The sequence below is a fragment of the Nelusetta ayraudi genome, unplaced genomic scaffold, assembly GCF_046127955.1.
Source record: "Nelusetta ayraudi isolate G7.1 ecotype Tasmania unplaced genomic scaffold, CSIRO-AGI_Nayr_v1 ptg000026l, whole genome shotgun sequence".
In the NCBI taxonomy this organism is placed as follows: domain Eukaryota; kingdom Metazoa; phylum Chordata; class Actinopteri; order Tetraodontiformes; family Monacanthidae; genus Nelusetta; species Nelusetta ayraudi.
Genome location: NW_027466076.1, coordinates 6,234,337 through 6,261,632, shown reverse-complemented (window position 1 = coordinate 6,261,632; position 27,296 = coordinate 6,234,337). Strand labels below are relative to the sequence as shown.

The 27,296-nt window shown below is 49.9% G+C and overlaps 1 protein-coding gene across 6 annotated transcripts in view; it reads right to left on the bottom strand.

Moving 5' to 3' along the window:
* Window positions 1-27,296, bottom strand: part of cacna1bb (calcium channel, voltage-dependent, N type, alpha 1B subunit, b) — a 130,313-nt gene that overhangs the window by 32,960 nt on the left and 70,057 nt on the right. For 4 of the 6 annotated variants that reach the window (XR_012927068.1, XM_076029300.1, XM_076029299.1 and 1 more), the window contains exons 10-27: window positions 25,516-25,631; window positions 24,866-24,955; window positions 23,870-23,959; window positions 22,633-22,854; window positions 22,396-22,508; window positions 22,186-22,298; window positions 21,664-21,795; window positions 15,151-15,223; window positions 14,723-14,840; window positions 14,175-14,242; window positions 13,977-14,083; window positions 12,650-12,712; window positions 9,344-10,129; window positions 9,021-9,229; window positions 8,529-8,655; window positions 8,238-8,367; window positions 7,277-7,336; window positions 6,645-6,751 (exon numbers count right to left, since the gene is read on the bottom strand). Coding sequence is in view for 5 of the 6 variants with exons in the window: in XM_076029300.1 (XP_075885415.1) it covers window positions 6,645-6,751; window positions 7,277-7,336; window positions 8,238-8,367; window positions 8,529-8,655; window positions 9,021-9,229; window positions 9,344-10,129; window positions 12,650-12,712; window positions 13,977-14,083; window positions 14,175-14,242; window positions 14,723-14,840; window positions 15,151-15,223; window positions 21,664-21,795; window positions 22,186-22,298; window positions 22,396-22,508; window positions 22,633-22,854; window positions 23,870-23,959; window positions 24,866-24,955; window positions 25,516-25,631 (2,724 nt within the window). In the remaining variant the exon portion in view is untranslated. The remainder of the gene's footprint in view (window positions 1-6,644; window positions 6,752-7,276; window positions 7,337-8,237; window positions 8,368-8,528; window positions 8,656-9,020; window positions 9,230-9,343; window positions 10,130-12,649; window positions 12,713-13,976; window positions 14,084-14,174; window positions 14,243-14,722; window positions 14,841-15,150; window positions 15,224-21,663; window positions 21,796-22,185; window positions 22,299-22,395; window positions 22,509-22,632; window positions 22,855-23,869; window positions 23,960-24,865; window positions 24,956-25,515; window positions 25,632-27,296) is intronic. The other 2 variants (XM_076029303.1, XM_076029302.1) reach the window with 1 other exon arrangement.

Genomic DNA, 27,296 nt, shown 5'->3' with positions numbered 1-27,296 from the left:
GGAGCAACACTGTCACTTTTATCCATTGGGCCGCTACTAAGCGCCGGCCGCCCAACAGCAGGTATACTGTGAGAAGTACCTGCGTGTGTTCTGTTAGTAGAGGGCATGCATGTGGGTTTGTCATGTTTGTTTCTGGTCTTCTACAGAAGCATGCAACTGTGGAGATGATTAAATATTCAGAGTTGTTCCAGTACATTTACTCCAGTACACATTGCTCTGGCTGCTGCCTGGAATCGCTTCAATACACTCTTCCTGTTCCCTCCTTTCAAATCTGATATTTCCTTCCAGCTTCTGACCTTTTTCCTTTTCCTTCAGTCTCAGCTCATTGTCAGCCACTTTCATCATTCACAGCGTTCAGTTACCCTGTAATCTCTCTTTTTCTATTTATCCTTCATCTTCTTCATGTATACCTTTTGGGTTCTGCGTCTTCCTGCCATTTCTTTTAGTTTCTTAGGCTTGAACGGCTCTAATTCCTGGATTAGAGGAACTCAACCTGGCACCACTGCAGACTTTGTTTGTATCGGACCTCCAGCAAACAGCTCAAAGGCCATGAACATTCAGTATTATCATCCTGTTAAAGCAGCTCTAGGTAACTTTTCCACTGCACTGCGTGACTTTCACGCGCGACCCGACACGCCGGACGAACCACTTTACGGCAACGTCACACGTTTATTTGGAGGCGGTCTTACAGACTACTATTACAAATACATAAGATTGTAAAATGGCCGAATGGAACCCAATAAGTAACCTCGATGAAAGACGAAGTAATAAAAGTGTTGAACGTTTGCTATGACGTTGTTGTCGTAGCAAACTCGTAGCAAGCTCAAGTTACCTAGAGCTGCTTTAAATGACATAAAGGTTCTTCACTGCAGTCTGAGTATGTTCACAAGGTCCCACTACAGGAACCCTGGCTGGAAGCCACTACGAGTTGGCTTCTGTGTGGCGCCTTCCAAAAAGTAGCTGCCATGCTAACAGCATTGAGCCCAGCTGAGTTGGATTGTTTGCTTAGAGACTGACGGTTGCCAAAGGCAGCAAAAAAGTCATTCTATGACTAATTTCCATTGTGAGTGGAACGCATGTTGGCAAAAAAAACAAAAAAAAAGAAAGACTCATTTGAAAAAGAGGGAGAGGGAGTGGTCTGACAGTTAAATAATGCTGACGCTGTACAGCGGCAGAGCCAAACATGCACACTTTTCCTTTTTGGAAATATCTTCCTTGTGAAATAAAACAAAGTGTGTCAGCTCTAGAGCCCTCTAGAGGCTGTTTAGTTCTTTCCACCAACGTCTTTATAAAAAGACAGCTGTCAGGATCCTCCAGGATCCAAACAGCTGTTGTTCTTGCAGGAAAAATGTATCCAACAGGCCAGTTCAACAAAGATGCAGCTTTTGTACAATGTGCACTCACTATTTTTTACACTTTTAGCTCCTTGTCAGGATTGTCTTTCATCCTTGAAACATCAAACTGCACGCCTACGTGATCTTTCCAGAAGACCTCTGCTAACTCCAGCAGTGGCTGTAACAAGGAGCCGTCACTCTAAAATACATCCTTGGCTGTAAGCAGAGCACGTCACACTTTGATGTTGCTGTTTCTTTGTAAAACAGATCACAATAGAACTGCAAAGACTGCAAAGGAATGGGATCCCAGCTGCTTCTTAATATTGGGTTGCAAACCTCTTCTAAATAATCACTCATGGAGAACAGAATTAAAATAGAACTTTGACTCTTAAACTGGTGAACACCGGAGAAAATGCGAGTCATCAGTGAGGATTGGTCCTGAAACATGATGAGACAACTCTGAAGCCGCCGTCGACCGGCGAGTCAAGACTCTGGTTGTACAGAAGCACTGCGATGGTGGTGGTTTCTGTTTGTTTACTGAAAGGATGACTTGATGAGACCTCTGACATGTAGTGGGGGCCGGGCTGAGGCGGGAGTGGGGCACGGCTCCATACATTCTTGGCTCGCGGGCCCTCTTCCTTTCTCAATGAAGGACTGGACTGAGATGGCATGCAGCGCTCATGCTCGGATGACTCGGTTACGCCGGCATGCATCTGGAGAGTCAATGCCAGGCCTCGCTATTCAAGGACCTCCACACATTGAGACGGCAAGAACAGCCTCCCAATAGCTTTCAGAAGGGCCGGGGGCGGGAAGATGGAGTGTGTGTGTGTGTGTGTGTGTGTGTGTGTGTGTGTGTGTGTGTGTGTGTGTGTGTGTGTGTGTGAGGGGGCGTGTTGGCATCAGTTCAGGACTGATTAATTCACGTGCTGGGCAGCAAGGCATGTGAGGTCGTGCTCAGTCACCACCGCTCTGATCCTCTGGAGGTGGAGCTGACGTCCCATCACAAGCACTTTGTCTCGCCGCCGCAAACACACAGCGGCAAACACGGCCGTGTGCAGCCGCGCACATCGCAGTTGTGTTGTCATAGTTTGGAATTGGTCTCATTTTGAAAGATTGAACCAGTGCAGCGTTGTTGGTAGTTTGTATGTTTGTTTGCTATTGAGTAATTTGGCAGAGTTTCCCTCTATGTGTTCGCATGGACCTGCACTCTGCTGTGTTTTAAACAGGACCTCGTATTTATATTTCTGCACACATTTAAAATGGCTCGAGGAACATCTGGAAAACTTCCTCTGGGGAATTCAAGACTGCCACTAGATGATTCATCCAGCAAGTGCACACCAAATGCAACCATGCATTGTTCTGAGTGGAGAAGCTGAAGTTGGATGCAGGTGCAAAGCCATACAGGCACTCGATTGACTTTAATGAAAATACTGTCTCACTAAAGGCAGATGTGAGTGAGAGGCAGTGGGCTGAGTCAGGCCTTTGCTGGTTTAACCAATCAATGCACTTGCTTGATTCAGGGGTTTGATTCAGGAGTTTGATTCAGGAGTTTGTCACTCCAAGACAAAAGCATGGATTGGATTTGGTTTCGATGCATCGTAGGTTGCAAAATGTGTGCAAAAGTCACATATGAGCGAGTCAGCGGCAGTGAAAGAGTCTTCTGAAAGCTATGAGGTGGCGTTCCCAATATTGTCTTTTCACCCGGATGTTCAAATATTGGGACAAAAGTTCGGCTCTATGAGGGAAGAGAGGGGGGGGGGGATCATGGGCAGATCCCAAGAGTCTTGGGATGGCAAAGTCGTTTTTGGAGGTTTGACACCAGGTCACGTCCTGTGTGTCACGTGTGCGGGGGAGTTGGGGGAGGGCAGACGGGGTCTAGAAGTGATAGGTAGATAGCGACAGTTCCCACCTGGCCACGCTTTGTTGCGATCTGATGAGAAGAAAAGCAATGAGAAGCACACAGACACGCACCGTCGGCATGAACAGAGCAAACAAGCGTGTAAAGAAAGACAGAGCCAAAAGAAACATCGGCTTTTTTTTATGCAAGTATCACACACAAGTGCAGAAACAGTGACTGTTTTTTTTTTGCTTGTTTTTTTTGCCATCAAACATCATAACAGGCTATAAGGAAAATAAAGTAAAAAAAAAAAAAAGAAGCACTGAAACTATCCTGCAAAAGAGCAAAGCAACAGACAAACAGTCTAAGAAAGAGGAACAGAAATGAATTGGTACCGTACGTGTGAATGGATCTGGTTTTTGTCTTTCAGAAGAAAGGCTGACGGGAACCATGAGATGGAGGACGTGAGTGCACCTCGGATGAGAGCGACAGTAGGACGGACAGGAAGTGGGCGTGGAGGAAGGAGATGAGTGCAAACACCTGGGCGGTTGAATCTGACTCCTGCGAGTTTCTGAGGCGAGGTGGCAGCCACTGGACAGAGGCTGCTGGACGTAGTGACGCAGTCACAGTGAGGGAAAGGCAAGGACGTGCTGTCCTTCTCGCTCCCAAACTGACTCGTACAGCAGCGGCTGCATCTCTATGTGTCTATGATAGCGGTTTGATTGGTGGGGCTTTTTCCTTTAGCTTAGCAATTTGAAAAAACAGTTGCACTGGTTTGAGAGCCAACTGAACCAGAGGGTCCTGGAGGGTCCAGCAAGCACAACACAGCAGAGGGATAGTTTCCTTTGTTAGGGATACGCGTGATATTCTTCTCGTTCCTATGAGGTAAAAATAATATAGAAACATGCCGTGATGTAATGTCTCCATTTCTGTAAACTTAAAGAACCCAAAGAGCAAGAACCCGTGGATAATAGTTGTTTATGGTTCAAGTTGTAGAAAGGCCTCTATTAAAGTGATTGTGAGGAACAGCAGCGGTAGCGACTCAACCGCATGCAAGATTTGAATTAGTCCTGAATGAACGGTTCTCAACGGCTCCCTGAACAGAGTCACTTTACCGCCATGTGAGTCATGATTTCTTGTCTCTATTTAAACACCTTGACTGACTCGTCCCGACTGCCGCTGGCTGGCTAACGACCAAGAAGAGGTCAGACGGCACGTGTTTGTGTAAATATATCCAGCTAATGACTCTATTGGCCCTGTGGGAGAAGCAGCAGCTCTGCTTTGGAGCTGAGCTGAGCTGAGCTGTAGGCCAACAAATCGCTGGGTTGCTAACAGCAGCTCGGCTCCACTTGAGTCACTCGGCTGCTTTGCTGCTCCGCACAGTGTGGGAAAAAAGGAGAAAACAATGTTTTCCAGTGTTTTCTTTTTTTCCTCTAATGGGAAATCTATCCCGAGCACTGGAGGAATTGTGACATTTTCTTGAAAAAAAAAAAAAAAAGCACTTACAGATCCTCATAGTCACTCGATAATGAAAGAGAAACGCTCACAAGATCTATTTCCTGTGTTTGTGTTGTGTTTGACTGACGGTGGCGCTCTCATCCTTTGCCGGGAACGTTTGCCTCTTGTTATTCTTGAAGCTGGAAAAGCTTTGGAACGGCTCTCGGCCGCCACGGTACCCTCCCTCCCTGCCTGCCTGCGTGCATTAGCAGAGTGTTCCTACTAACACACATCCCGGAGCAGGCCCCTCCCCTCACTGGAGGAAGGTAATGGCGCTTACGCAAGCCTGCGACGGGAACGCCGTTACGCAATGCAAACAGAGCAAATGGCAGCGTCTGTGATTATGGCTGCGGCGTGGATGATGAGAGCGAGCGGCCGGTAAAACAGGACGTTTGATCAGAACCTCTGCAGCTGTGGACGCCATGGAGGGGGGGGGAGTGAGGAGGGTGGGTGGGGTGATGGAGTGATGCGCGGGGCACGACAAAGAGACGAGCACGTGGACGAGCTGCACGGGTGTGCACGCGCGCACACACAAACAGAGAAAAGTGAGAGAGAGAGAACAAGCTTTACCCCATGAGACTCCTGAAAGCAATCCAAGCCAGAAAGAGGGGAGGAGGAGGACGAGGAGGAAGAGGGGGATAAGAAGTGAAAGACAGAAGACAGAGCAGGAGTCAGCGACAGATATAAGGCGGACAGCAGCGTCGCTCTGCAGACACAGAGCAGCACAGAGACAAAATAAACAGGCAAACACACACTCATATATTCAAGACAGTTGGTAGCTGGAGAAACCGACAGCGAAGAAACACTGTTGTGTTCTGGAGTGGTTGGATGATCTGAGTCGCTGTGGAGAACTGTGGAGAACTGTGGTTCCAAATACAAAGCTTGATGACAGTAGAAGCTTTAACATCAGGTGCAGAAGGTGGATAGGAATCTCCAAGTGATCCAAGACAACTAACGGAAGAAGAGCGAAGAGCAAAGCAGCATCGTTCACTGTCTGCTTCTAATAGACCTTCACCTCTTTCACCTCTTTCACCTCTTTCACACCTCACAACCTGGATCCCTAGAATCAACATTCTGAGGGGGAACTTGAGGAAAAGAGGAAGGGAAAATGATTCTGAGCATCAACATGAGGAAACAGGAAGTAGAAACCAAGCGGTTTAAACACAGATTAATCCTCTTTTCTTTCCTGTTGCTCTGGGGGTTCTGGAGAGGAGGACTCACGGGGGCTCGTTAACTCTCACAGGATGACATTTAGCTCTCATTGGCTGCTAAAGCGGCACTTTTTTTTAAAGCGACGGCGCTGAGGTGCGCTTCTTTAATGAACTGCCTCAGCCTCCGACGGGTGGTCGCTCACTGAGGACAACAGACTCCATCAGGAAGGAAGGCGCTCGAGTTTCCATCCTGGCCGAGGACTCCACGTCGTTCTGCTCGGCGACGGACGGACGGACGGACGGACAGACGGATGGAGGTGGAACAGCGGGTGGGGGGGCATTCAAATGTCTCAGCCAGCCGGCGGTGGTGAGACTTAAGACAGAGCGCCACCTTAAATACAGGCAGTTAATTACAGTGTCGCTCGGTGCCGAGGCGCTCAGAAACTGGGTCGACCCATCCACTAACAGTCCTGGGGATTCTTCTAAACCAGGCGTGGGCAAACTATGGCCCGGGGACCATACGCGGCCTGTTAAGCTTTATAATCTGGCCGGCCCAACACGAAGAAATCATATTAATAGTCAGTCAGTCATAAAACGGCTGTATTTCCTCCATGTTAGCAGTGTTTCCAGAGTCATTGCAATAAAGAGCTAAACACCCTGGTGGTCCAGGGGTGGTTCTGGCTGGTTCTGGGAGGTTCTGGATGGTTCTAAGAGCTAAACGCTGTGGCCCACCACTCTGACAGTGTGACCACCACCCTGGTCTAAAGCTGGAGAGAACCACGGGGTTGAAGTGAAGCTAGCGAGGGGGGTTTTAGGGGGACTTACGAGCAGGCGAAGGCCACCAGGGCGCCGCTGACCACGATGAAGTCCAGGATGTTCCACAGGTCTCGGAAGTAGGCACCAGGGTGGAGGAGCAGGCCCAGGTCAATCATCTGTGGAGGCACAGCAAGGAGTTCAGGAACAAGAAGCACGAGAAGACAAAGTTTGAGTCTGATTTCTCTCCTGATTTATTCCTCCGAGCTTTGCTGCATCTCAGGAAATGGAAAGATGAAAAGTTCACACACAGCCTTGCGTTATGTTATGTGATGCAGAGTTCACCACTCATTAAAACATCAACATTTCTGAACATTCTGTTTTCCTTCCCTGTCGACTGAACTTCTCTGAAAACATGAAAAAAAACATTTCACTTTTTCCACCTGTCGGATTACGTGTCCTAAAACCCACCGTTCTGGGTATCAGCCCTGGGTGATGTCACAAGGAGCACTGACAGCAACACCCTTGCTCTGCTGCTAAACTCTACATCAGTCATTGCCATGGAACGCAGCATTTCCACTGGTTTGGTCCTGGATCAACCTTTCAAACCAGGTCTGCACCAAGATACCAAGATAAAATACACACACACACACACACACACACACACACACACGCGCGCCAGTGAGCTGCCAGCCCTCTCTCACCTTGATCACCATCTCAAAGGTGAAGACTCCGGTGAAGACGTAGTCCAGGTACTTGAGAACCTGCGGAGGAGAGGAAGGAAGACGGCAGTGAGACTGAACCCACTGACACTCTGGAACTGTGCGGTCGGACGGACGGACACAAGCCAGACACAGTCCGTTGACCTGTCAGAGGTCTGTCTGCTTCACACCCCCCTGCACACACACACACACACACACACACACACACACACATACAGGCGGTGCCTGAGCACCCACGCAGGGACACACGGTGCCTGACGTCACCTGGGAGCTCCAACGCCATCCTGAGCTGAATGTGAATTAACATTATTCACATTATGTACTGAAGTGAAGGTACTGACAGTACTTCTGTAAAAGAACTGATTCAACTCTTCCACCTTCAGTAAATCGTAAGAAAGCTCAGGTTTTTCTGTTACTGTCAACGACAACCAATGTTATTTCCTGTACGTCTGTGTTTCTTCCCTGCTGGCCACTTAGCGTCACTGTCTGTCCATACGACGAACCTCTCTGGCGCTCGTGTTGCCTTCAGGTTCCCGACACAGGAACACACCACGAGACATGTTGGCGAAAACACTGAGATGTGTCTTTTCATATCTGTGACATAAGACAGTGACTTGGTTTTGACCTCACTTGAAGATTGCAGTGTGGTTATTGTTGCTGCAGCTCCTGGTGCTCAGTGCAGCCCAGCTGTCGGCTCCCATCACTCCCATTAGGAGTCACTGCTCAAGTCAGTCTCCACAAATCACTCACAGCAACGAGAGGCTGTTTTCAGTGAGCGCCAATCCTTTTGCTCCGCTCAGAGACCCCCGTCTGTGCGTCCAAGTGCCACCCCCCCCGCCCCCCTCCCCTCGCTATCCCCGCCCCTCGCTATCCCCGCCCCCTCCGCCTCCCCCTTGCCCCCCCGCATGTTTTTTTATGAAGTCGTGGCGCGGCTCTGACTCACGTTGTTGTGCGGTGCGTTGGCCTGCACGGGGTCCTCGGCCGCCAGCGCGATGCTGCTCATGGTGATGACGATCAGGATGCACATCTCAAAGTAGCGCAGGTTGACCACGTAGTGACACAGCCGCCGCACCCTGCCAGAGAGAGAGTGAGGGAGGGAGAGAGAGAGAGAGAGAGAGACAGAGAGAGAGAGAGAGACGGCTGAATTTCTATTACTTACAGTTTTTATTAATTTACAAGTTTTTCTCAGCTTCCTCTAATGGTTTCTGCCACCCTGAACATGAGTTGAACTCACGGGTTGGTCTGGCCGAAGACGAACATGGAGCTGTAGGGGAGGATCTGCCGCGGCTGGTTGGCCTCCTCCTCCTCCAGATCTTTCTTCTCCTCACTGAGCTGGAAGTTGTCGCAGTCGATGTTGTTCACTGGCGTGGAAGAATGGTCACAGGGCCGTGCATTTAGTGCAGCCCGTCTCAGAGACTGTTTCCTCCGAGGCTACCACATTAACGCAGTTCACGAAGGTAAGGTTATAAAACAGACGCTGATGTTAGAGTATCAGGTTCAATCAATGAAGAAGTGAATGTAGTAACGTGGCAACATTTCGCAGTGTTGTCTCAATACAAATTGGCACAATGAACAATCTGTATTGTGGAATTTACTCAGATTCCTATTGATACAATAGTGCTAATTCATATGCTTTTATTTTGATATAACAGAGAAACACTTTGACTCAACAGCTTCATCTCCAGGTCTTGGCCTCCTGGCCGGCCTGCGGTGGGCTGCTACTCACTGGGTATGATGGTGGTCTCCCCCGGCGGGGCGGTGACGGTGACGGGGATGTGGATGGTGTTGCTGTTGAGTCCGGCCTGGCTGGCCCTGGTGGAGTTCTTCTGGTTGTCAGCGTCCTCCTGCTTCTCTCCCAGACTCAGGTTGCTCCTCCGCATGGCCTCTAGGGGGCTGGAGGCCAGGCTGCCCTCACCGCCGTCCGGCTGGCGCTCCCTGGTGGGGGGTGGGGGTGTAATGAAATGAAAATGAGATCAATCAAACACCGGGACGATGTCAGTGTGGTAACGCCCCTCCCGACCACCAGGTGGCGTCTGTCTGGATCCTCACCAGTGGCTCTTAGCGCCGTTCTTGCTCCTTCGGCCCTCGTCGCCGTCCCCGCCGGGCTGACCTTTGACCTGGCGGGGGCCGCGCCCCCTCCTTTGCTCCCCGTTGCCGTCGCCCCCCTCTCCGCCGCCCCCCCTCCCCTTGCGATCGCCGTTGGCGACGGCGCCGTTGTTGTTGCCGCCCTCTTTGGGCGGGCGGTGGGAGTGGTGGTGGCGATGAGCTCGTTCCTCCCCTCCCCCGCCGCCCCCCTCCTCCTCGGGGGAGCCCCCGCCGCCCCCCCCTCCCCCGCCGCCATGGTGGTGGTGTCGGTGCCCCTGGCCGCCGTTGCGTCCGTGGCCCCCCCGCCGCTGCTCGCCGTTGTGGTCCCTGCTGCTGCGGCTGTGGTGGGTGTGGTGCCTCCCTCCTCCCCCTCCACCTCCCCCACCCCCTCCCCCACCCCCACCCCCACCCCCGCCGACCCCCCCGCCCCCCTCCCTGCCATCCCCGTTGCGCTCGCGGTGGCGGTGGTGCCTCCTGGTGGCGTGGCCGTCGTGCCGGCCCCCCTCGCCGGGCGCCGCCCCCCCCTCCTCCTCGCCGCCGCCGCCGCCGCCGGACTCCACCACCAGGGGGCGGTCCAGGTGGGTCTTCATGTCGGGGTGCAGGTGCAGGGCGGTGGACATGCGGCGGCGCTCCTCGGGGTCCAGCTCGTTGAAGAGCGCCTCGCTGCTGGCCCGGATGTTGTGCCTCCGCAGCTGATTGGTCCGCTGCTCCCAGATGGACATGGTCTTGGAGCCTCGCTGCTGCTCCTTGCTGCACACAGGAGAACCAACAGGCGGTCACGTGACCATCCTATGACGCCGCTCTCATGTGTGACACTGGTCTGAACACTGGATGGAGGCGGCAGGAGATTCGTCATCCATAGCCGCAGCCAAACTGCGCTCTTCGTCACAGGGATAAAAGTGACAAGAGCTGCGGAGCTATGGATGAGCGGCCACTCACGTCTCCCATGGTGAGGATTTCTCCTACCATGCTCGGCTCTCGCATGGAAAAGTTGCTGCAGGGTCCCACCACAGATTATGATTCTTATTGCCCCGGAAAACCAAATGAAGCTACGTTATTGCAACAGCTGAGCCCTGTCACATGACCTGACCTGACTAATGGTGACCCAGTCATAAAATTAAAATCTCACTTTCCTTTTTTTATACAATAAAAAACTGTTAATAATATGATTTAGTAGATGTTGGAAGATCTTTCTTTGTAGGACTTGGAAGTTCTGTCACCTTTTTGCTACATGGAGGAAAATTCCTCGGCAAGAATGGAAAGTTTTTCCAACATCTTGGCAAAAAATGAACAAAAGCAAAAGCAGGTGAAAATTTGTACCAAGATCTCTACAGGTTGTACTGTCTAATTTACACTAATTGCTAATTATGTGCATTCTGAACCTATCAGACGCCAGAATTAAAGACATTTTTCCGCTTTAGAAGCCTGCTGAAAAACATACTGTACGTGTATTTGGACAGTTGAAACCCGGTTGGACGACTTCCTGGAGCTGTATTTTATCTGCTGCCTTGAAATTTAAGGCTAATCAGTAAAGACTCGTGAGTGATTCTCTCAGATAAAATGAATCACAGGATGTGGACGACGATCAGATTCGAGTAGCATGAAAAAAAAAGGCGCAAAAAGACAGCAAGAAATAGTCTAGGTGGTTGTTTTTGAAGAAAGCGTCCTGTCGTTCCAGCGGTTGCAGGAAGCAAGCAGTAAAACAGCGTTGCCTCCGAGGTCAATGGGTCAGGCAGGCAGACATGGCGAGCCGAGCTGGGAGCAACAGCTTGGCGAGACGTCCGAGGATGAAATGGGATTTACCAACGTTAGCCCAGCGCACCAATGTGTGTATGCATGTATGTATGAAGGCATTGGTTTGTACACAGTGAGATTCATTTACACGGGGGCTTTATGGGTTTAGTCAAATTAGGTCCGTCTGGTCACCTGTACCTCATAATGCGTCGGGCGGGGGAGGAGTAGACAGTGTAACTCCTAGAAAGACACACAGAAGACAGGAGACGCACAGGAAGCACAGAGGACACACGGCAGGTTGTCACACTCACACACACACAGACACACACACACACACACACAGATGGACAGACAGACAGACAGACAGACAGACAGACAAGCACAGGTAAAGTTCATCAGTTCACAAGCAGGACAAGAATGAGAGATGGGAAGGAAGCGAGGGTTCCAGCACACACACACACACACACACACACACACACACACACACACACACACACACACACACACACACACACACACACACACACACTAAAGAACACACAAAAGAAGGGGAAGAGAGGGCCAGTGGGCTGGACTGGAATGGCTGCCATGTCTCAAAGGTGCCAAGTCAGTGTCTCAGCAGCCACTCACATCAATTGAGAGGAAGAGGAAGGGGAAACATTCACTTCAATAGAATAACATAGTGGTGGCGCCAGAGGGTTTGGCTCCGTTAAATTCCCACGAGGTCTCATGTTGTCTTTTGAAACAATGTAAACACTCAGGGAAATGAAACTTTTTGACGCACAAATTATTTCCATGGGAGAGGAGCAAAGGCCAATTGAGAGATACAGGCCCAGTGAAATGTGTCCTCTGCATGTGACCATCATCCCCTGAGGGAAGCGTCGTTGGCTGATCCAACTCTCCAACACTGAGGCCAAGCAGGGAGGCCATGGCTACCATTTTTACAGTCTTTGGTCTGAGCCAGCCGGGAATGGAACCCACAACCTCCCAACCTCAGGGCGGACGCTCTACCACGAGATTACTGAAGGCTCCGAGGGGCCACAATCCACAGAGTGTAGGGGTCCAGAGGGTTCAGAAGGTCCAGACAGAGCAGGAAATGACCCTCAGGCTGGCCTTCGTTGCTTCAAAAGCAAGGGTTTGTGCCTATGTCATTATGTTGTTTGTGGTTCTTCTCAAATACTCTGTGAGCCCTTTTGTGTTTATTACATTTTGTATTTTTTTAACCATGAATACAGTGAATTTCAGCAGTTATGACAAGACCATGAGCTGCAGTTTCACTTCATGGAGGTCCAGAGGTCCAGAGGGGAGACAACGTGAAGAGAAGAAGAAGAAGAAGAAGAAGAAGAAGAAGAATAACAAGAACAAGAACAAGAACAAGAAGAAGAGGAAGAAAGGGAGACGATGAAGGGAGAGAGCCAATAAAAACAGGCGATAACCACGAGGAGCACGGAGAGGAGCAGAGCAGGGCAGGGGGGGTTGGGAGGTGAGGGGGTGAGGGAGGGGGGAGAAGATTGTAACAGAGAGTCGGTAACTCACGGTGACTGAATGCTGCTGACGGACGACCTGCGAGAGAGCGCGTCTCGATTTTGCTTTACAAAACTGGACATGCAGAACAAAAAAACAAAAAGGAAAAAAATGAGACACAAATGTGCAGGTCGGTGGGGGGAAGAGGAGGGGGTGAGCGGGTGGGTGGGTGAGGGGCACCCCCCTGACGCCCCCCCCACACCTCTCCCCCTCCCCCCACCACCTTCTCACAGCAACTACAGTGTTAACACAACAGCAAACCAAAGTGAAGTGTGCAGCTAGAGATGCTTGGAAACAGGAAACTCAGAGCGGGAAATAAATAAACATTGCGGGGGACGGGCGGGGGGGTTGTCAATCCAATCCAAGTGACGGCGGAATTTTTTATTATTTTTTTTCCTTTTCGAAATGATGTCAACACGACGTCTCGGTTTTGGGAAAATTCCTCGCCGCCACGGTTTGGCGTGAAAGCCCCGAGTCTCGCCGCACACACAATACACACACAGTGTTCATTGAACTCAACCAACTGAGGCATTGAAAGACTTCTGGACAAAACAGTCAGGAGGACAGTGAAGGCAACACAAGGCACAATCACACACGGTGGACGGCGGAGGTGAGCGAGAGCTGATTATTTCCTGCAACCTTTCCTTCCTTCCTTCCTTCCTTCCTTCCTTCCTTCCTTCCTGCAGCCGCTGAGCCGAGAGGCCGAGTCGCGACTCAACTGGGGGTTTATTTCTCCCTTTTGCCCCCCAGATGAAGTGGAGCAGATGGCTATCAACGAGGAGGCCCCGTTCTAATTTCCAGTGTTACATATTAAAGCTATTAATCACCACCAATGACGCCGGAGTGTCTCTCATCATTCCGCCGCTAAAAATAGGCCCAAATTTTTCGGAGTCGCAATTAATTCTCCTCATTGACACAGAGAGACCCCGACCTGTCAGTCACAGGCCGACAGCGGGGGAGGGGGAGGAGGTGGGCGGGGTCAGAGGCGTCGCTGCGACAGGAAGCAGACGAAGACGTCACTGACCAACTGCACCAGAAGCAGTGCAGTTGCCCTAACCTAACTGAACCTTCTCCTGGAAGATGCCCTGGATGGCTGAGAAGCTCCACAGACACAGAGCTGGCGCTGCTGTTTGCAGGAGAAGAAACCGACAGGTGGGCTTCCTCAATCGCTCGTCGCGATGGAGCTGCGGTAGAAGCGGGCGACACTCACAGCAGGAGGGAGCGCATGAGGGGAGGATTTCACAGACAGAACACTGACTGACTGACTGACTGACTGACTGACAAAGGGGAGGGGGAGGGGCTCAGCCGGGGGCGGGGGGAGGGAGGGGTTCAGACTTACGCGGCGATGGAGATGTTGGCGGCGGAGATGGGGCTGACTTCCTTCACCTCCAGGGCCTTCTGCAGCGCCAGCTTCTTATTGGCCGCCTCCTCCTGCTCCTCCTCGTCCTGTAGGGGGCGTTAGAGACACGGCGCAGACAGCTCGCATCACGTCGTACCGCGGGTTAACCGCAGGTGGAGGATTGGCGAGAAGAAATACCTTGGTCAGCTCCTGCGCGTTGGCCAGGTTGTCGACGGCGATGGCCAAGAAGACGTTGAGCAGAGTGTCTGCGGTTTGGCGGCGGCGCTCAGGAGAAAACGCAGGCGTGCAAAGCGAAGAAAGGCGGACGAACAAACACACAAACAAAGAAAGATTCTGCAGCTGCAACACCAGGACACCGCCACCAGTATCCCTGGGTTTCCACCAGAAAAGGCCAAACCTCAAAAGGCTTTTAGCGGCTGAACTTTGCTTCAATCCCTCACTGATTTACTATGTTAAAGCATTAAGAGTCATGAGTTTATTGGAAATATTATCATTATATTCTACTGCTGCTACCTGGTTCTCAAAACGTAAGTTGTATTCAAAGGAAAAAGGAAACTATTTTCTGTTGAACAGTTTCTTTTTCTGATCAACTGAAATGCAGGAACTGATCTGTCTTTAAAATGAACAAATTGAGAATTTGAATAGAGTTTTTGACATTTTTCAAAGTTTCAATATTTACGCTCTGAACTTTAACATTGGAACACCGGAGAGGTCAGCGAGGATACAGTTTCCGAAGAGCGTGAGGACGATGAAGTAGACGGAGGAGAACATGCCGCGGCGAACCCCTCCCTGGGACTCGATGCCGTGGTACATGACGGCGTTCCAGTCCTCGCCGGTCAGGATCTGAGGAAGACAGACGAGTCAGACGGAGGCGGCGAAAAGACAGCGGAGCAGCGCTGAGAAAAACCCGCACGGCCGCAAAAAAAAAAAAAAAAAGAAAAGAAAAAACTCAAATTAGTTTGCAGGCGTCGGGGTGAGGAGCGGCGACTAATTGAAGGATTATCAGCAAACCCGTTAGGAGGCAGAAGGTACGCAGACGAGTCATTCTCTCTAATTAAAAAGACGGATAAGAATCTCTCTTGTTCCGTAAAAGTCTAAATGGTCTGGTGTGTTTCAACTGGAGCGGCGCTGCTGTGGGAAGTGGAGGCCTCACCTGGAACACTGTGAGGATGGCGGCTGGGAAGGTGTCAAAGTTTGTCGTCGGCGTCTCGTCTTCAAAGTTAAACCTATGGAGGAAAAATATTTCAAAGTTAATGAATATGAAGAAATGTGTGGTTATTGCTGACATGGGACTGCAAGGATGTTTTTGTTTTAAACCCAGATCTAAGACTATTAGATTATTACAATTTCACTTAGATTGGTAAAAACTTAACATACAGCCCACAAATACATTAACAACAGAGTAGAATTGCAGTACAATAAATATATGTTAGAATCTCCATCACTGAGGGTCCCAGTGCTCCCAGTTAGCTGCCATCTTGCACCAACATATTTCTAAGGAAGCCTGGTGTGGACAATCCAGCCCGTCACAGCAGAGAGATTCATGTATAGGGCGAACGCTGGTGTCTTCAAATAAACCAACTGGATTTCAGTGCTCTTGCACTTCACCTGCAAGTGCCTGAGTGAATTAAAACTTCCTGAGGAGAAGCGCTTATAGCAGCCAATAAAACACATTCCCTGGATTACAACTTGTCAGATTATGACAGCGTGATATCTTCCTTTTTTAAGCCTCTATTCTACGTTTCAGCACAAGGTCTGAATAAAGCTTTGCCCAGAGATTTGCAGCCCTGTGAAGGAAGGAGTGAAACCGCTGAGAGAGAAAGACCCACACTTCCACTCGTCTTCCTCTCTGGCCTGGCAGGGGTACTCACTCAGAGGAAAGGAGTTGTATTGATAATGGATGAGGTGGAGGATGGGGGGGCATCAGTCAGTGCCAGTGTTTTTCGACCCTCCTCATTGGACGGTTTGAAGACAGATGAGGAGGAAATGAGTCAACAACTGCGCAAGTGCGTTGAATCCTATGATTTGCATTTTTTAGCGTTATTTACAATCTCTGGCAGGAACATCTGCATTCACGGTGCACTGTGGGAGCGCTGATGTTTTTTCTAATTCACTGCTAATGCCTTTCCAGTGAAGTCGTAAACACACACACAGCTCCCTGGTGCACTCACAGCACCGCAACTGGTAATTTGTGCGTTTAATACGCGCACGCAGGTTTTTATGTTCATACTGCCGTGGATGTACACGGTTGCACTGGGACGTTGGAGGCAGGACTGGTATGAGCACAAATCCTTTCTTCCACTTTCTTCTCCTATGAAATCTGCAGCCGCTCTTATAAATGATATACGTGCTGGATTTAGAAAGAAAATCCCCGCCGTGCGTCCTGGACACGGAGCGCTGCCGCCAACACAATGATGCACGCGCACAGCTCGGCAACACAATTCCTCTGGCAGCTGTCGCAGACGCACAAAACCGTGGCGGCGTTTGAAAAAGGCTGTGCGACTAAATGAAGCGCAGCTGACGGTGCAGAGAGCCATCGGGACGATGGACTGCAGGAGCAGATGAATTAGGATACAATGATGAGTTGGCAAAACGCATCTTTAAACGTCACGGCTGCAGCCCACTGTGTGTTGGCACAGTGGGCTCCAGTGGCTTCAGAGCCAGAACAGAAATATTGATCTGCAGGTGGGCCAAGTTTTTATTGCATGATGTAGAGTTTGGCCGCAGCAGGGGAGACCTTCATGAGAGGAGACCTTCATGAGAGGAGACCTTCATGGGAGGAGACCTTCATGGGAGGAAACCTTCATGGGAGGAGACCTTCATGGGAGGAGACCTTCATGAGAGGAAACCTTCATGGGAGGAGACCTTCATGGGAGGAAACCTTCATGAGAGGAAACCTTCATGAGATGAGACCTTCATGAGAGGAGACCTTCATGGGAGGAAACCTTCATGAGATGAGACCTTCATGAGAGGAGACCTTCATGGGAGGAGACCTTCATGGGAGGAGACCTTCATGAGATGAGACCTTCATGGGAGGAGACCTTCATGGGAGGAAACCTTCATGAGAGGAAACCTTCGTGGGAGGAAACCTTCATGGGAGGAAACCTTCATGAGAGGAGACCTTCTCTCTGAAGCAACCAGGACTTCATACGACGACGCAGACAACGGCTGCTGCTGCTGCTGCTGCTCGTGCAACAGGCGTAGAGCATTTTTCATCTGAAGTGGATGGCTGTTTTCACAGTGAAGGAGAACCAAAGAGCCTCTTCACAGTCCTCTGCTCTTGCGATGGACTCGAGAGGGCGAAGGGTTTCGTCAAAGAGCCACTAGGGGAACCCAGAAGGGGAGGTTCAACCAATCACCATCGGCTCTTCCAGGAACGCCAATGTTGTGACATCTTAGACAAACATGTCATGTACATGTAAGATTGCTCTACATGATCATATTGGGCAAGGTTCCATGCGGTGTGTGAGATGAAACCACTGACTAGTTGCATCAGGCAGTCACTAGTGTCTCTGTTTTGTCTGGTGCACATGCAGGAGGGAGATGAGGTTCTGATCCAATAAGGCTTTTCTCTCCAGCGGCGTGTCATCATAGCATCTCTCCCTCGCTGCCTCTCTTCTTCTCCCGCTCAGACTCATTACTGCCCCCCTCCACCGCCACCCCCTCTCTCTCTACAGTCTCCACCCACAGCTCCTCCCTCCATCACTTTCTTCATTTCACCTCTCCATTCTTTCTCCTGCCTTCTTCATCTCCTTTCAGATTAATGCGTGGAGAGGGAGCGGCGGCAGCAGCAGCAGCAGTTTGCAGTGATGAGAGGGATTGGCAGCAGCAGCAGCAGTAACAGCAGCAGCAGCAGCAGTTTGCAGTAGTGGTGTAAAGATAAACCGATTTGAATCGGTTATCGGTCTGTGACGTATAAGATCCGAGTGCATCGGTTGATGGAGCCCTGGATCGGTAAAGATCGGTAAAGTACCGTAATTTCCGGATTATAAAGCGCACCTGAATATAAGTCGCAGCAGCTAAATTTAGAGGAGGAAACAAATGTGTACATATACAAGCCGCACTGGACTATAAGCCGCAGGTGTTTCGTCAGGAAACGGGTTCGCGGAGCGGATCGGTTCGGCAGCTGCGAGCCTGCGACTCTGGACTCGCACCGCGGAGCTGTTTGCGGGGTCCCGCTGGTCACCTCGGTAAATTGGTATGGAGTCGGACCAGAATTCGACAGCAAGAGCAAGACATAGAAACATACAGACGATTTTTATGAATCGTCCCTGAATCGGATCGTAGCTTGCGAATCGAGATTTGAATCAGATCGTTTTGTGAGTGAAGAGTGATGAGGGGGATTGGCAGCAGCAGCAGCAGTAACAGCAGCAGCAGCTTGCAGTGATGAGAGGGTTTGCAGCAGCAGTAGCAGCAGCAGCAGCAGCAGTAGCCGCAGTAGCAGCAGCAGCAGCCGCAGTAGCAGCAGCAGCAGCAGCAGCAGTAGCAGCAGCAACAGCAGCAGTAGCCGCAGTAGCAGCAGCAGCAGCAGTAGCAGCAGCAACAGCAGCAGTAGCAGCAGCAGCAGAAGCAGTAGCCGCAGTAGCAGCAGCAGTAGCAGCAGCAGCAGCAGCAGCAGCAGCAGCAGCAGCAGCAGTAGCAGCAGTTTGCAGCGCTGCTTGTTGTCTTCCTCGGCTGACGTCCACAGGGACTTCATTAAATCAATTTGGAATAAAACAGAGCGGTGCGAGGCCAAACTCCCAACAAGCCTGTGTCCTGACCCCACCACACCTCCACCCACCACCACCAGCACCACCTCCCTGCATCCATCCCTTTGGCAGCGGCGGTTTTGCATTCTGACTGGGACGTGCACGGGGGACGTGCTAAAGACAGCAGCAGCTGCAGCAGGAGAAACCACATCCTGACACTGTTTCCTTATTGTCCGACAGCAGCGGTAAACAAGGAGGCAGCCTAATGAGTGCAGTGAAGCTGCAGTCAGCCACAGTACTGACTCCACTGGACTAGAATGTCTGTCAACTGTTCATACTGGAAGAAATTAGCCACAATCCCGTCTGAGAGGTGCATTCTCTCTGCAAGCCAGCAGGGGGAGACTCAAGAAACCATGCAGGCCATAGACAGGCGTGTTATTATTTTAGATTTATGGTCTAGATGAACAGCGTTGAAATTGCTTCATCTTCTCAGTGGCAGGGTCAACTTCCATTTAGTAAATCAAAGCAATGAAACCAATAAAATACAAATAAACCAACACAACAAACCACATGGGATGGTTCTGAATGAACCACAAAACCATACAGACATCACATCACACTGACCTTTGAGAGTGGACTGGAGCCAAGGTTCACACAGACACGTGAACGAGTCGTATTGCTCAAAACCAATAATGATAAATATTATCAAGGTGTTGACAATAAGCTCCTCAACGCAGCAGACAATTAGACGCTGAAACTTTGTAAATTTTCAGAGGAGCTACAGCAGCTCAGGATGCAAATTGACTTGTTGGCGCTGCTCAAAATCCCTTTTATAGCCTCACTTTGGGACTTTGTATCGGAGACTGTAAGAGAGACAGAGAGAGACAGAGGGAGAGAAAGAGAGAGAGAGACAGAGGGAGAGAGAGAGAGAGAGAGAGAGAGGGAGAGAGAGAGAGAGAGAGAGAGAGAGGGAGAGAGAAAGAGAGAGAGGGAGAGAGAGAGGGAGAGAGAGAGAGAGAGAGAGAGAGAGAGAGAGAGAGAGAGAGAGAAGCTGCACCTTAAAAAAATAAAGTGGATTTTATCAAGCAGGAAACTGAAAAAAAATAATTAAATGTATATATGTATATATATATATATATATATATATATATATATATTATATATATATATATATATATATATATATATATATATATATATATATATATATACATACATATGTATATATAATTTGACTATTGGATAAATTGAGCGTGTCGTCTTTAAGCTCGTCAACTTGTGGCGCGTTGACAGTGACGTCCTGGGAATCTCTGCACAGAGACACTCGTCTGCTCCAAGCTGTTTAATTTTTCATACTTAGAATTTTACCAGGAGATTAAGTCGAGCGTTCGGAGAGTTTCCAAAATTATCTCAGAGAAATCTCTCTGCAGACGCCACAACGTTCCAGCTGAGCCATTCAGGGCGTGTTGTCAGAGTCAGAGTCTGCATCTTCTCTGTCTTTCTTTCCCTCAAACAACGGCAGCGCTTGGAAGAGCCAGACGCAGAGCGTTTTTTCGGCTTCGCCGTCATTCTCAGCACCAACAAAAAGGACGAAACTTTCCACGGCTCCTGAAACAACTGCGACTGTTATTGTTGTTGTTCTTGTTGTTGTTGTTGTCACGGCGCAGGCGGCAGTGTTTACAGCCGTGTGGACGTCAGACTCATCTCACACTCCGTCTCCGTCACCGCACACTAATGTGCCGCTAATGGCGACGCCGACGGTGGTAAATTAGCCCGGCGCCGTGGCAACAAGACGTCCTGCTGGAGGAGGTCCACTCCCAGCAGAACCTCACATGAAGCCAGCCAGCCAGCACTAGCAGGGTCCGCTGGAGCCTCTCCCACTGGGTGAAGGCAGGGTGACACCCAGTGGACACTTTACTAGGACCACCTAGAGACACACAACCATTCACACTCACACACACACCTACTGACAATCTAGAGTTTCCAATTCACCTCACATGCATGTTTCTGGAGTGTGGGAGGAAGCTGGAGAACCTGGAGAGAAGCCAGCAGACACATGGAGAACATGGAGAACATTGAGGGAACCCAGCAGACACATGGAGAACATTGAGGGAACCCAGCAGACACATGGAGAACATTGAGGGAACCCAGCAGACAAAAGGAGAACATGGGGAGAAGCCAACAGACACATGGAGAACATGGAGAACATTGAGGGAACCCAGCAGACAAAAGGAGAACATGAGGAGAAGCCAACAGACACATGGAGAACATGGAGAACATTGAGGGAACCCAGCAGACACATGGAGAACATGGGGAGAAGCCAACAGACACATGGAGAACATGGAGAACATTGAGGGAACCCAGCAGACACATGGAGAAGATGGAGAACATGGGGAGAAGCCAGCAGACACATGGAGAACATGGAGGACATGGGGAGAACCCAGCAGACACACGGAGAACATGGAGGACATGGGGAGAAGCCAGCAGACCCATGGAGAACATGGAGAACATGGGGAGAACCCAGCAGACACACGGAGAACATGGAGGACATGGGGAGAACCCAGCAGACACTGGGAGAAGATGCAAACTAGCACACAGAAAGGTCCCAGGAGACCCTGGGAATGGAACCCACGACCTTCTAGCTGCTTAGCAGCACTACCCACTGTGCCACGGTGTCAAAGTGACACAGGAAGGCTCGGCTGCCACAGCGGCTCAGAATCAGGAGGTGTTCACATCATTAGGTGACATGAGGCTCCTGCTGAGAGTCGAATCAAAGGGCTGCTTGAACCACCTGCTGCGTCCACATGTCTGTCAGTGTCACCATGCCGGGCCAGGAGGGGGTCACACAGACACAGTGTGTGACAGGGGATTAGACCTGCCAGTGTGTGTGTGTGTGTGTCGGAGAACACGAGGGGGAGCGGAGGAAGAGAGAGAGAGAGAGAGAGAGAGAGAGAGAGAGAGTGAGAGAAATGACTCACTGTCCTCCGAAGAGCTGCATGCCCAGCAGAGCAAAGACCACGATGAAGAGGAAGAGGAGGAAGAGCAGGCTGATGATGGACTTCATGGAGTTGAGGAGGGAGACCACCAGGTTCCTCAGAGAGTTCCAGTACCTGAGGACCAGAGGAGACAGGACGGAATCATTGTAAATCACCATAATAATCATCATCATCTTAATAATGATAATGATGATTATTATTCCAAAAAGTGTAGGTAGGTGGCAGGAAGTGAGCGGATGCATCAGGGTGTGCAGCTGCCAGTGTGAGTGAATCACAGCATTACAGCTCAGTCTCATGAAGAAGAGAGGATGGCCGTCAGTGTCTCTCATCTGCCCAGCTCAGAGAGGTGGCGGCCGCCTTGATATGCACCAGGTGTTGGGTCGGGTTCGTGCATCCGTCTTTTTTTTTTTTCATTTTATTTCCTTTTTCTCTTCTTTTTTCATTTGTTAAAGGAGGAAGATCAACAGAGACACATGAATCCAGCAGCTTTGCAGAAGAACTCACTTGGTGACTTTAAATATCCTGAGGAGTCTCAAGGCTCTCAGCACGCTGATTCCAAAGGACGCCCCTGGTTTGATCATGTCCCAGATCACCTCACAAATACTGCCAACGATCACCTGAGGAGGAGGAGGAGGAGGAGCAGGAGCAGGACATTAGCCTCGGTCTCCAGTGACGCTGGTCCAGCTGGAGGTTCAGGGTGGAGCAGCGACTCACCCCGAAGTCGAAGCAGTTGAAGGAGGAGTGGAAGTAGTTCCTGGGCCCCAGGCCGTACATCTTGAAGGTCATCTCGGTCAGGAACAGACCCAGGAAGACAAACTCTGCCGTGTCTGTGTTCACAGTGAGAGACACAGCTGGTGAGCAGCCACTGGGGGCGCAAGCCAGGCTCCACCAGGGAGTGTGTGTGTGTGTGTGTGTGTGTGTGTGTGTGTGTTTGCGTGCGCAGGCACTCACAGAGGGCGGTGGTGAGCCACTGCGGCTGGTCGTAGTGCACGATGGCCACGCACAGCGTGTTGAGTCCCACCACACACAGCACCATCCAGTAGAAGCTCTGCGCCTTCACCATGCGGCGGATGAAGAAGCGCAGCCGCTTCTCCTTGCGGCGGAAGTAGGAGGAGGAGTCCAGCTTGCCGCCGCTCTTCACGCTGGCGCGGCCAAACGGCGAGCCGGGCGGAGCTGCGGAGGGGTGGAGAGGAGAGAGGGATGGATGGAGGACAAAAAGAGTCTTTCACCTTCTGCGAATGACAACGTTGCTTTTCTGTCTGAAGTGGGAACAGCACAGACTTGATTCCTTTTTTTGATTTTTGAAATGGATTTAAATTGTTGTTATGTTAACAAACCAGCTGATTTCAGAGAAGAAAGCGAAACCAAAAAAAAACTCTCCTAATTGAGCTGCAACGTGACTGCAGAATTAAACTGGGGTGAGCTGGAGAGTGAAATCTCTCGCATGAAAAAACAAAACAGGAAAATCTTCATCATTGGACGCTCGTCCTCTGCCCACAGAGAAGAAACTTGTTGTCTTTGTGCGAGAACCGAGAAGTCCATTAATATTAATATTAAAATAAAATAGGAAAAATCCACTGTGCTGCAGGTGATTCTCCTGCTATTCTAATTTTACAGTCTAATTGGAAAAGTTAATTATGCTTTTTCTCCCCTGGAGGGGGCGATGGAGCGGACGGAGGGAGATGAGCGAGGGGAGGGGCGTGGGGTGGTGTGTGGGGTGTGGGAGGGGCAGAGTCCCACCTTGGCCTTTCCAGCAAAGATTAGTTTAGATTGACTAGTATTATTATTACTACTGATTGACTGTTATCTCCTTTGTTTATATATGGAGAAAGGGATGAGAGCAAGTCACTTGTTTTAATCATTTTGCTTCCTTCAATTTTCTTACTGTATTATTTTATCTGTGTCTCTGTGAGGGCAGGGTGTGAAGGTCAGAGGTGACGAGAGAGAGGGAGAGAGAGACAGAGAGAGAGAGGGAGAGAGAGAGGGAGAGAAGGAGAGAGAGGGAGAGAGGGAGAGAGAGAGAGAGGAGAGAGGGAGAGAGAGAGTGAGAGGGAGAGAGAGAGGGAGAGAAGGAGAGAGAGGGAGAGAGGGAGAGAGAGGGAGAGAGAGAGAGAGGAGAGAGAGAGGGAGAGAGAGAGCGAGAGAGAGAGCGAGAGAGATGGAGAGAGAGAGGGTGGGTGAGGCGTACCGACGGAGGAGATGTCAGCGAAGGGATCGTCTCCCTCCTCGGCGCTGATCAGGTCGTTCTTGCCCTTCTTTGGTTTCCCTCGTTTCAGCACTGACAAAAATAAAGAATTGACAAACAAAAGAAGCAGAAAAGCAGAAACAGATGATGAATGTTTGGCGGATCTAATGCGTGAAATACATGCAGCAGCAGCAGCAGCAGCAGCAGCAGCGACAGGAGAAGCCAGCAGCTAATTGGAAACTATGAATAGCAGCAACAGAATTTCTCTCCTCCAGCCATGGAATGAACGTCAACATGAACGCCAGCGTCACGTGAGCTGTTTGCGTCGTGGCAGCGGCGGGTTTCCTTTCTGAGGGTGCAAAATATAATTTCAAAAAAATCCATCCAGCATCTCGACTTCAAAAGACTGCCGGGAGGAGCTTGAAAAGCCGCAGTGAAAGCAATCTGCTGAAACTCTGTCCTGCGGTTGTGACGCAGGTTGAGGAACCCACTTCTCCAAATGTACACTCCATGTCTTCTGAAAGTTGCATTCCAATACATCAGACACACCTGTGGTTTGTGACTCAATATGAAAGCGACCCTGATTGAGTTTGAAAAAAAACAACAACAAAAAGGCAGCCGGCTTTTTGGTGTATATATTATAATATATTATATTATATTATATTATATTATATTATATTATATTATATCATATTATATTATATTATATTATTAGTTTCCAGCAAAATCCTTCAAATCAAATCCCAAGAAAGGTTCTCTCCACAACCTTTATAAAGCATGAAGTCCTCCACGTTCCACTGACCAGGAACACTGCATCATTGAACCTTCTCACATAAGAGAGTTTATGCTGGTGGCTGCATATTGCAGTGATTAATGCCAGTGCACCGGTGCCGAGCAGAACAATTAAACCAGGGGGAAATGATGAATTGAAGCTCTCGCTGCCTGCTTTCCACTGGGCCACAAAGAAACCAGGGAACAGATTCTCTGGCCGACTCTCACCTGGAAGGTTCTGCTTCCTCTTGTACCAGGCACCATCCATCGGAGACTTCTCCACTGCGATCTCATCCTCCTCCTCCAGTAGCACCTCCTCTGAGAGAGAGAGAGGGAGGGAGAGAGAGGGAGAGGGAGAGAGAGAGAGAGAGAGAGTTCAATTCACCTCACATGCATGTTTTTGGAGTGTGGGAGGAAGCTGGAGAACCTGGAGAAAACCCAGCAGACACATGGAGAACATGGAGAACCAGGAGAGAAGCCAGCAGACACATGGAGAACCAGGAGAGAACCCAGCAGACACATGGAGAACCAGGAGAGAAGCCAGCAGACACAGGGAGAACATGGAGAGAACCCAGCAGACCCATGGAGAACATAGGGAGAACCCAGCAGACACATGGAGAACATGGAGAACATAGAGAGAAGCCAGCAGACACATGGAGAACATAGAGAGAAGCCAGCAGACACATGGAGAACCTGCAAACTACCACACAGAAAGATCCCAGGCCCAGAATCGAACCCACGACCTTCTTGCTGTGATGCAACACATATCCCAACATGACAAAGTGCATATGAGCGCACACACACACACACGCACACGCACACACACACACACACACACACACACACACACACACACACACACACACGCTGTGACTGACCTGCTTTGCAGATCCACTCCAGGTAGCCGGTCAGCTCCCTCTCGATCTGCTGCTGCCTGCGGAGCTTCAGGAACTCCTGCCTCTTCTCCACGCGCTCTCTCTCTTTGGCAAACTCGCTGTCGAGAACACGGACACACCAAGGGCAAAATAAGACGGCAACGTGTCTTTCTTTTTCTTTTTTTTTTTAACAGCCATTAAAAGTCAGTCTTTGAAAATAAAGGGGGACTAACGGCGGACGAGCAGAAGTACGTAGTTTTTTTATTGGAGCAAACTAAGTCATGAAAAGGCCCGGAGGGAAGTTGATAATATCAACATATTCATGTAATGGATCGATTAGCACTGAAATATTTCAGTTCAGTTTGAAAATCGTCAGAAGCTTCAAGATAAAAAAATATTCAGCTTCACTTCCTGGAAATAAAAAAAAAATTGCCACATGTTTTAGTCTGAATGCAGAAGCTAGCATTTCCTCAGCCTAGCCTAGCTTAGCCTAGCCTAGCTTAGCATGAAGGAAACAGGCAGCGCAACTGAGAAAATAGCTTCTCTGAGTTTAAATACAACATATATAAATGTGATGTGATAAACGTTGTTTCTTCAGTCCAAGTGTGGCAAAATATCAGAGTGAGAGAGTTGAGACTGGGTCTCGATGTGGTTGCTGGTGTGGACGGAGCCTCTCCACTCTGACTAATGCTGCTGTGCAGCTGTGTGAGGTGGCAGCCATGGCCTCACCTCTGTCTGAGCTATATGTTCAGCGTAATTGGACACATTTCCCCAGAGAAAATTCCAGAGAAACCTTGACAATTTGAAAGATCCAATTTCACTATGCTAATGCTAACAGCATTAAAAGGTATAAATGGTGTAAAATCATTTCCTTTACATCGGCAGCTCAGCCGCTTGAAAGCTGACGTTACTCAACAGTCTTTTATGTCACAGGGGAGCCTTTCTTTTTTTCTTCCGTCTTGCACAGTAATGACGCGTGGCGAGCTGGCGAGGGCGCCGTTATCTCCCCACGTACTGAGACCTTATTAGAAGTGCAGACAGCCGAGGCACCTGCGTGTTCCAGCAGTCAAACTGCATTCTGCAGAGTCATCTCACCCACAGAGGAGCAAAATGAAAAGTCACGCCGCTGTGCTTGAAGTTTTCAAACCTTGTTTGAGTCATTGTGAGGAAAGCTAGCATTCAGTTAGCAACTTTGGAACATTTGGTGTCTCACTGGCAAAAAGTGGAAGTGGGGAATTCACCATCTGGCAGGCGGAGAATAAGCAAAGCTCTTCCTGCGCCACCAAGTTCCCCAAAAACCACAAAGACAAAATGTGCAAGTGGAAAATCCACATTTAAATCCCTAGCAAATCCCCACAAAGTGGCTGAAATGTGACTGGACCAATCAGCTTGGCTCGAGGGGAACAACAGGAAGCTGCTGCTGCTGCTGCAGGCTGAGAGGAAACACAATCACAAGTGGACGGTGTTTCCTCAGTAAAGGAAGAGCCAATTACGCTCTGCTGCTCTGCTGACTGGCCGGTGAGATATTAGTTGATATCTCAACTATACTAACTGGCTGAGCTGCAGGCCGAAGGCTGCCGATTGGCCAGAACTGAACAGTGACGTACAGGAAGGAGGCGGTTTGGAAAGTGTTTTCTGTGGGCTGTTTTCCCAGATGGATAAAGTGTACTCGGTATTGATTTGACATGCACACATATAGTCAACGTGTAAACGACAACAAAGTGGGTCTGCGGCATCAGGCGATGAGGTGCAGCGTCATAAACACTGGGTTTAAACTAATGAGC